General features: G+C 37.7%; 1 protein-coding gene across 1 annotated transcript in view; it reads right to left on the bottom strand.

Annotated features, from left to right (window-relative positions):
• Nucleotides 1-2,266: 2,266 nt before the first annotated feature.
• LOC110457641 overlaps nt 2,267-9,998 on the bottom strand; it is a 12,100-nt gene continuing 4,368 nt past the window's right edge. The window contains exons 2-9 of the mRNA XM_021508993.1: nt 9,174-9,389; nt 6,806-6,986; nt 6,174-6,283; nt 5,303-5,492; nt 4,139-4,254; nt 3,384-3,476; nt 2,934-3,012; nt 2,267-2,632 (exon numbers count right to left, since the gene is read on the bottom strand). Of these exons, the coding sequence (XP_021364668.1) occupies nt 2,533-2,632; nt 2,934-3,012; nt 3,384-3,476; nt 4,139-4,254; nt 5,303-5,492; nt 6,174-6,283; nt 6,806-6,986; nt 9,174-9,389 (1,085 nt within the window). The 3' untranslated portion in view covers nt 2,267-2,532. The remainder of the gene's footprint in view (nt 2,633-2,933; nt 3,013-3,383; nt 3,477-4,138; nt 4,255-5,302; nt 5,493-6,173; nt 6,284-6,805; nt 6,987-9,173; nt 9,390-9,998) is intronic.

Below are 9,998 nucleotides of genomic sequence, written 5' to 3'. Positions count from 1 at the left end.
CCACACCGCTTAAACTGTTGCTCCTCTGTCAGCTCCATAAACATGCCACAACACTACAACTTTTGCTCCTCTGTCAGCTCCATAAACAGCCCACTCCTCTAATACTATAAACAGCCAACACTGATTATACTTTTGCTCCTCTGTCAGCTCCATAAACAGCCAACACCATCACAACTGTTACTCCCCTGTCAGCTCCATAAACATCCCACACCACTACAACTTTTGCTCCTCTGTCAGTTCCATAAACATCCCACACCAGCAACACTTTTGCTCCTCTGTCAGCTCCATATACAGCCCACACCACTGATACTTTAGCTCCTCTGGCAGCTCTATAAACAGCCCACAACACTAATTCTTTTGTTCCTCTGTCAGCTTCATAAACAGCCTACACCACTAATACTTTTGTTCCTCTGTCAGCTTCATAAACAGCCTACACCACTAATACTTTTGTTCCTCTGTCAGCTTCATAAACAGCCTACACCACTAATACTTTTGTTCCTCTGTCAGCTCCATAAACATTCCACACCACTAATACTTTTGCTCCTCTTTCAGCTCCATAAACAGCCAACACTGATTATACTTTTGCTCCCCTGTCAGCTCCATAAACAGCCCACACCACTAAACTGTTGCTCCTCTGTCAGCTCCATAAACATGCCACAACACTACAACTTTTGCTCCTCTGTCAGCTCCATAAACAGCCCACTCCTCTAATACTATAAACAGCCAACACTGATTATACTTTTGCTCCTCTGTCAGCTCCATAACCAGCCCACACCACTAAAACTGTTGCTCCTCTGTCAGCTCTATCAACAGCCGACACCACTAAAACTGTTACTCCTCTGTCAGCTCCATAAACAGCCCACACCCCTAAAACTGTTGCTCCTCTGTCAGCTCCATACACAGCCGACACCACTAATACTTTTGTTCCTCTGTCAGCTTCATAAACAGCCTACACCACTAATACTTTTGTTCCTCTGTCAGCTCCATAAACAGCCCACACCCCTAAAACTGTTGCTCCTCTGTCAGCTCCATAGACATCCCACACCACTGAAACTGTTGCTCCTCTGTCAGCTCCATAAACATCCCACAACACTACAACTTTTGCTCCTCTGTCAGCTCCATAAACAGCCCCCACCACTAATACTTTTGCTCCTCTTTCAGCTCCATAAACAGCCAACACCACCACAACTGTTACTCCCCTGTCAGCTCCATAAACATCCCACACCACTAAAACTGTTGCTCCTCTGTCAGGTCCATAAACATCCCACACCACTAAAACTGTTGCTCCTCTGTCAGGTCCATAAACATCCCACACCACTAAAACTGTTGCTCCTCTGTCAGGTCCATAAACATCCCACACCACTAAAACTGTTGCTCCTCTGTCAGGTCCATAAACATCCCACACCACTAAAACTGTTGCTCCTCTGTCAGGTCCATAAACATCCCACACCACTAAAACTGTTGCTCCTCTGTCAGCTCCATAAACAGCCCACACCACTACAACTTTTGCTCCTCTGTCAGTTCCATAAACATCCCACACCAGTAACACTTTTGCTCCTCTGTCAGCTCCATATACAGCCCACACCACTGATACTTTAGCTCCTCTGGCAGCTCTATAAACAGCCCACAACACTAATACTTTTGTTCCTCTGTCAGCTTCATAAACAGCCCACACCAATTATACTTTTGTTTCTCTGTCAGCTCCATAAACAGCCCACACCACTGATACTTTTGCTCCTCTGTCAGCTCCATAAACAGCCCACTCCTCTAATACTTTTGCTCCTCTGTCAGCTCCATAAACAGCCCACACCACTAAAACTGTTGCTCCTCTGTCAGCTCTATCAACAGCCGACACCACTAAAACTGTTACTCCTCTGTCAGCTCCATAAACAGCCCACACCACTTATACTTTTGCTCCTCTTTCAGCTCCAGAAACAGCCCACACCACTAAAACTGTTGCTCCTATGTCAGCTCCATAAACAGCCCACACCACTAAAACTTTTGCTCCTCTGTCAGCTCCATAAACATCCCACAACACTACAACTTTTGCTCCTCTGTCAGTTCCATAAACATCCCACACCAATAACACTTTTGTTCCTCTGTCAACTCCATAAACAGCCCACACCACTTATACTTTTGCTCCTCTTTCAGCTCCATAAACAGCCCACACCACTAAAACTGTTGCTCCTATGTCAGCTCCATAAACAGCCCACACCACTAATACTTTTGCTCCTCTTTCAGCTCCATAAACAGCCAACACCACTTATACTTTTGCTCCTCTGTCAGCTCCATAAACAGCCCACACCACTAAAACTGTTGCTCCTCTGTCAGCTCCATACACAGTCGACACCACTAATACTTTTGTTCCTCTGTCAGCTCCATAAACAGCCCACACCACTAATACTTTTGCCCCTCTTTCAGCTCCATAAACAGCCAACACCACCACAACTGTTACTCCCCTGTCAGCTCCATAAACAGCCCACACCACTAAAACTGTTGATCCTCTGTCAGCTCCATAAACAGCCCACACCACTAAAACTTTTGCTCCTCTGTCAGCTCCATATAGTGTCCACTATGTAAAGTCTCGTTGATGGTTTCATCACTGTTTCCACTCATCTGGAACTTCGACATCCTAGACAAGGTAAACAATAGCATTGTAGGTTGATGTTTATGATTTGGATGGTTGTCAAAGATCACATACTACATTTATATCTACAAATATATATAATCATATAAATAGAATATGTTAAGAAGTGATCGTTTAAGTGCCCGTAGTACATGTAATGTGGAACGAAATAGTTAGCACTGTAGTTCACACTTCGTAATAATTAAAATTGTTATGTTACGATTAATTTACTGTATGTTAATTATCATATTAACATCTTAATTTGATATTCCTACATTTGCATGTAGCTAGGAATTCGAAAACTTACTTTTTCCAACAGAAGAAGAATCCTATGGACACCAAACACACAAACACCAGTACTACTAGGAGACAAATCACTAACGTATCTACAAAAGAAAAACAGTTCGTTATAAATCCAACATTATAATAATGTTTAATCAACAGTTTCGATCCCTAGTGAATTGGAAACGTTGGTTTGTCGTCCAAGACTATTGTTAGTTTCGGGTAATTGGCAAACTAGGATAACATCCATATTAACATCCTGTAAATCACATTCTTCTGTAACAAACGATAATCAACGTGGGATATTGCTTTCAGAACTCAATTTATAGTGAACGATACTCTTTGATGACGGAATTTTGCAGTTGTGTCCCTTTACGTAGTAAATTCCTAATGAGTAGCAAAACTACCAAAATGAATTGTGCACAGAAATATACCGATATTACCATAAAAACGTGGAAATAAAAGGCAAACGTACTGTTGGAAGCTGAAGAATCATCACTGTAATTGTCGTCGACAATATGGATACAGGCACCCGTAATATCTTCCTGGCACGGTGAAGTGGTAGATACTGAACAGTAAAACAGTGACAGTTATGTATACATGGTATCTGCAGTTTGCCTGGTCAGATGCATATTTGTAAACAACACGACCGACCTAGTGAAACTTCAGACGTTTTTTTTATATCAAAAATGCAAATTCAAACTGTGAGAAATTTTAGTTTCTATATTACATTGCTTGTGATCACTCGCCATTTTGAAATATTTCATACGTCATATTGTACTCATTAACTGGCTTCTTATTACGCAATAAATAATAATAATATGTCATAAAGTATTTGACTTGTTATCATTCGCTACAATAAAATGCTTTATACGTCAAGCAACTGTTAGTCTGTTGCCATTCGCTATAATGATATACATTTTATGTCATTAAGTACATTTCATGCAATTATTTTCTTCTGTTTAATAATATGTATGAATGCAGTACTTGATAAGCTTTTATTCGCGCTTTCCAAATACACCTGATTTTTAGCTACGTTTCTTAAGATGTATCCTTATACGTATTTGGTAGTATTATCAAGGATTGTATTTGTTTATACTTCGTAAAAAAGGAGAGCAGCAAGTGAATATGCTTTCAGTTTATAAATAGCAGGTTATAAGCAAAACGTCTTGACTAGATACTATATAACTGTTCTTCATCGAATGCTACTTTGAAATCTTTTTCACATACCGTTTCTTTGAAAAGGTGTGACGTACACTAACTTCAGCATGGAGCAGTAGGCTGTCCGAATTAAAGGGCTAAAGGCTTCATACTGTGAGCCGTCTTTCAGCAACCGATAAACATATCTGTTCAATGAAACTATATTTGATAATATAGATCCATGTTAATTTGAAAAAGGTGCATGAAATGTAGAATCTGCCTCTAGCTGAAACATCATATACAATGCTACCACTCTGTTGTGCTTTTTGTTTATAGAAAAAAATGTGAGGTAATGCCCGATAGAGGATATATCCCTATGTCGATTTCGTTTCGCTCATTTCAATCAGGTATAACTGATAAAGGGACATGCTGAAAGAAACTATCGTCTAATAAAACCCATGTTTGATTTCTTTTGGCCCATTTTATTAATCAAGTAGGAAAGAGGTGCAATGAGAGAAACTACCCATGAGTATGGTTTATTGTATTATATGTCACATCAATAAAGACTACACTGAACGACCTTTCTAACAGACATCAGCTGGTTTTGAGTAAGATAAAACCAGGGACGTCCAATTTAAAAAAAGTCCTTGTGTGGTTCCATCAACTATACACACCACTATCGTCCGATGACATTAGCCGTTGGAAGGCACAACTGACAACACTATGTTGTTGTTTTTGAATGACTCAGAGTTCCATTTTAATCTCTTTTGTATAGACAAGTATTTCCTTCTTTTTTACTATACATCAGACCAATTACTGAATATAGTATCAATTGAAAACTGTACTCACGAATAAATTGATGAAGGAATAACAAATTGAAAGTATTGGTTGACATGCATGGTTGATATAAATTAACTACATATACAAAGGAACAGTAATATAATAATGATAATGAAGGATAGTGCCAAACATATGTGAACAAGGAGAAATAGAAACAAACACAAGAAGTGCATAAAAACTAGTTGCTGCATTCATCTTATGCTAGGTAATGAATTAAATCAACGTGCATGCCAATCGATGAAAAAAGATCCCAGTTAAGTAGGTCAGGATCTACATGGACAATGACAGCTCAGACCATGCCATCATCTCAAACGAATCAAATCAATAAATAAATATAAATAATCAGGATATTTGATACCACGAGAAGACTAACCAAGTTACTATATAAGTTATCTGTTACTGTACTGTACTTACGTGTCACACTCTTGTGAGGCAGCACCTTGGTCACAATAGTTCAAGGCGAAGTATAGGTGACCCCCAGCTGCCGCCAGACCCTGAGCAGCCTGATTAGTTTTGTAAGATATGGTGAATAACTGTTTGGCTTCATTACTAGACCTGTTTATCCTCCAAATGATATTCCCGCGTATTGCATATATATAGTTATCTACAAATATAACGTATTGAGAAAATAATTCAAATATAAGTTCTTTATTACATATTATTTAGGCCAGGTTGTGTGCTGATCAACATTGTCTTGTCTCTAGAATTAGCTGGTTCTACACGAACGTATATTTTCAATATGATTTAGTTGTAACTTTGTCTGGTGTTAACAACATACTTTTTTTACAATCAGCTTAAATATCATCAAAAGAATTATTTTTAATTTCACGTTTTTTATTGATTTTCTTCATATTTCAAAGACGTCACAAACCATTATACAGAACATTATACAAATATACATCATGCACAATGCAAAGACGCTCAGCATCTAGCTTATATAGCATGTGTACATCATTTGTCATCATGTAATGATTGGATATCACATTGAAATTGTACTATTTGCTAGTAATAAATTGTATAGTCTGGGCATAAGACAATCGCCATTACAGAAGTATTTAATACATCATTTGTATCTTTGTGCAACTGTTATAACATCATAATCCTTACTGAACAATTGTAGCCACTGAGTTGGACACACTTACAAGTTAACAGTCAACACAAGTCACTGCGGAAACGCTTTAGGGTCATAGCAAACTCAAAAGATTTTTTACTGCATATGTATGAGCCTCTTTTCTTTTCGAAAATTATCTTAACGTATAATTCTAGAAAGAAAAATATTTAATACCGTCGAATGTAATTCCGTTACTACTCGCTGAACTGTTGAGCGCTATCACTGTTTCTGTCCCGTTGTAGCTGCACGCATACACTCCTTCGTCGGAGCCAAGGAATAATGTCCTGCAACAAGTATACAATACATAATTATAAGCTTAAGTATATTTTGACATTGTCTGGTCTGGTTTAATGCATTAACATATGGAAACTTGTGTACAAAACTTACTCCCCCAGGACTGATATAAGCACACCAAGGTGATATTACAAGTTGTATATAACAAAACAATAGGGTACTTTGGTAAAATGTACATACTTTTATACGATTTGTTAATATTTTGTTTAAGCATATTTGTTTTTTTGTATCGTATTAGATATAACGAGGACAGACTGAAGAAGTGATACTATACATTAAATAGAAGCCTCAAAGTGTTTGAAAGGTTAGATCTAGATAGATATACATTCGACTATTAACACGATCAAGACAAAGCAATCCAAAACATGGTATTCCTTTTTCAAGTTTAGATACTAAAATGATCTTTTATCGCGATATGAATTATCATTTTTAGTAATGTTAACACAAGACATTTAAATGATAAAATATACTTCGTAAGTGTCGTGTTAAGATATGAAGGTAAATTCCGTTACCCAGTCGCCGGATCAGCGGCTATGTGAGTAATGTTGTTAGTGGGGTTGTCAATCACCCGGCTGTATCGCATCAACGGGTCCTCCGCCAGTTTTATCTGCATAATAGTCGACGTTGAGCCTCGAGAGTACACAAACAGGTACCGCCTGTTGTCGTCTATTGTTATTGCTGGCGCATACATTCCTGAAACGTGGATGCGTAAACATTCTTAATAGACACGTATACAATGTAAATCGTAGCATAATTATCACACCATGGCAAAAAACAGCATTATGGACTTTGCTTTCATAACTGTATCTTAATGCACGGGATGAATATATTTCAATTGCTTACATACTCTCAGGTGCAGTAACATACGCCAGTGTAAATTAATAATATTCCAACATATCCAAACAAATGTGTATTACCATTCACATTAACATTTTATATTAAGCAATACTTATCTTCTCCTTTAGGACGCAGTAATATACATTGTAAGTCACACAAATAAAAAAAAAATCAGCCCATTTGAACTTATATTTTTGTTACCAACAACTATTTGTATGTAGATAAGATTGCTTTCCTCATTGTGCATTTTCAATTTGACGTTTCCTTTTAAATATTTCTAATTCTAAATGCATTTTCCTTTAAGTCGTCATTCAATTGCATACATTATGAAACTACATGTATTGTATATGTGTTAATGATCGCACGTACAGGTCACATGTGTCCTATATACTCAGTAAAAGTTTAGTATACACAGTCCGTAGAAGAGTCTGTCTCATGTTGTCTTTGTCACCTGTGGTCATTTATACTCCGTATAATCCTAGTCAACAGCGTTTATCTCGGGCAAAAGGTCTGCTCATATTTAGCATCAACAGATTTAAAAATAAAGTCAAACATAGGGCATGTCACCTTATGTTTCATTGATTTCAACTGGTAAATTTGCATGTGTTTCTATATAGCTTTGTTTATGCTACCGTTGGTTTTGAAGATCAATGCAATTGTATATGTTCTTCGATATCTCTTATATAACCATATAACTCCCAAAATTCCTTCGGGAAACACGAATTCTCTATTTCACACTAAAGATGTTTACAATGTATTTATATAATCAGACCTATTCGAATGACTCTTTCCTGAACCACGGACCCTTCATTAAACACAGGAGACATATATTGTTACATACAAAAATATTTCTATTTCAGTTAATTTCAGGATATGTTATTGTATAGGTCTCACATACAAAAGGAATTTGGCAACAAGCAAAGGCTATTAAAGCCAACTCGTCCACCTGACACTGTATCCAAATGTACATATTATTAAGATAAAACAGTAATACCTTCTGTCATGGTGTCCGAGCCACTCAATTGACACTGTAGTCATATGCTAATATCATTGAGATATACCAGTAATACCTTCTGTCATGGTGTCCGAACCATCCATTTTACACTGTAGTCAAATATTAATATTATTAAGATATACCAGTAATACCTTCTGTCATGGTGTCCGAAGCATCCATTTTACACTGTAGTCATATGCTTATATCATTAAGATATACCAGTAATACCTTCTGTCATGGTGTCCGAAACAGTCAATGGACACTGTAGTCATATGCTAATATCATTGAGATATACCAGTAATACCTTCTGTCATGGTGTCCGAACCATCCATTTTACACTGTAGTCAAATATTAATATTATTAAGATATACCAGTAATACCTTCTGTCATGGTGTCCGAAGCATCCATTTTACACTGTAGTCATATGCTTATATCATTAAGATATACCAGTAATACCTTCTGTCATGGTGTCCGAAACAGTCAATGGACACTGTAGTCATATGCTAATATCATTGAGATATACCAGTAATACCTTCTGTCATGGTGTCCGAACCATCCATTTTACACTGTAGTCAAATATTAATATTATTAAGATATACCAGTAATACCTTCTGTCATGGTGTCCGAAGCATCCATTTTACACTGTAGTCATATGCTTATATCATTAAGATATACCAGTAATACCTTCTGTCATGGTGTCCGAAACAGTCAATGGACACTGTAGTCATATGCTAATATCATTGAGATATACCAGTAATACCTTCTGTCATGGTGTCCGAACCATCCATTTTACACTGTAGTCAAATATTAATATTATTAAGATATACCAGTAATACCTTCTGTCATGGTTTTCGAGCCTTCCTTTTTACACTGTTGTCATATGCCAATATCATTAAGATATACCAGTAATACCTTCTGTCATGGTGTCCGAACAATCCATTTTACACTGTAGTCAAATATTAATATCATTAAGATATACCAGTTATACCTTCTGTCATGGTGTCCGAACCATCCAATTGACACTATAGTTGAATATTATTAATACATACCAGCATTAGCCTCCTCCATGGAATCCGAGCCGTCCAATCTGATACTGTACACATGTATTTCATCTGTGGCTCCAAAGAAGATTCGTTCTGTTCCCCTGTCATACTGTACTGAAGAGGGTTGTTGTTGTGTTATTGGTATATCCGTGTAAGCCTTCGTCGTTTTGTCCAGTCTATATATTACTTTGCTAGGGGGTCCGGATAATAGGAAAAATGGATCTATTTAACAGAAATGGTTTACTTTATAATGATTTTGAGAGAAGAAAAAAAAGAGGAAAACAATTCAAACACCAATGAAAGCAAATAAAAAGTATTGAATCTGTATTTTTTATGCTTATTTCAAGCGAAAGAAACACCATATTTAATACCTAAAGCATTCCTTCAGCAACGCTAGTAAAATAATGTTGAAAATACTTTATTTAACGTCATGTGTATTGTCAACAACAACCATACGCTCTGTAGAGCTTTTATTACGACGCCGCTAAGGGAACAAATGGTGTTTGTGTGATGGAGGAAAACCCATCGGGGAAAACCACCGTGCCATCGAGGGGATAACAACTAACCCTATCAGACACCACTCTCTTTTTTCCGCCACCGCTGGGGATCGAACCGAAATTTTTGGAAGCGTGAGTGGTCTGAAGCTCATGCTTGATTGCAAACAGTAGTAATAACTGTGCGCGTTAACGATCACGGGTACCGAGGCATGGTATAAATCTACTGCTTACGGTGCCCTCGGGGGAGATGGGGGACGGGGATGGTCGGTGAGAGGTGGGGGACACGGATGGTCGGGGAGAGGTGGGGAACGGGGATGGTCGGGGAGAGGTGGGG

Source organism: Mizuhopecten yessoensis, unplaced genomic scaffold (genome assembly GCF_002113885.1).
Source record: "Mizuhopecten yessoensis strain PY_sf001 unplaced genomic scaffold, ASM211388v2 scaffold9285, whole genome shotgun sequence".
Classification (NCBI taxonomy): domain Eukaryota; kingdom Metazoa; phylum Mollusca; class Bivalvia; order Pectinida; family Pectinidae; genus Mizuhopecten; species Mizuhopecten yessoensis.
This window is presented reverse-complemented; position numbering and strand designations above follow the sequence as displayed.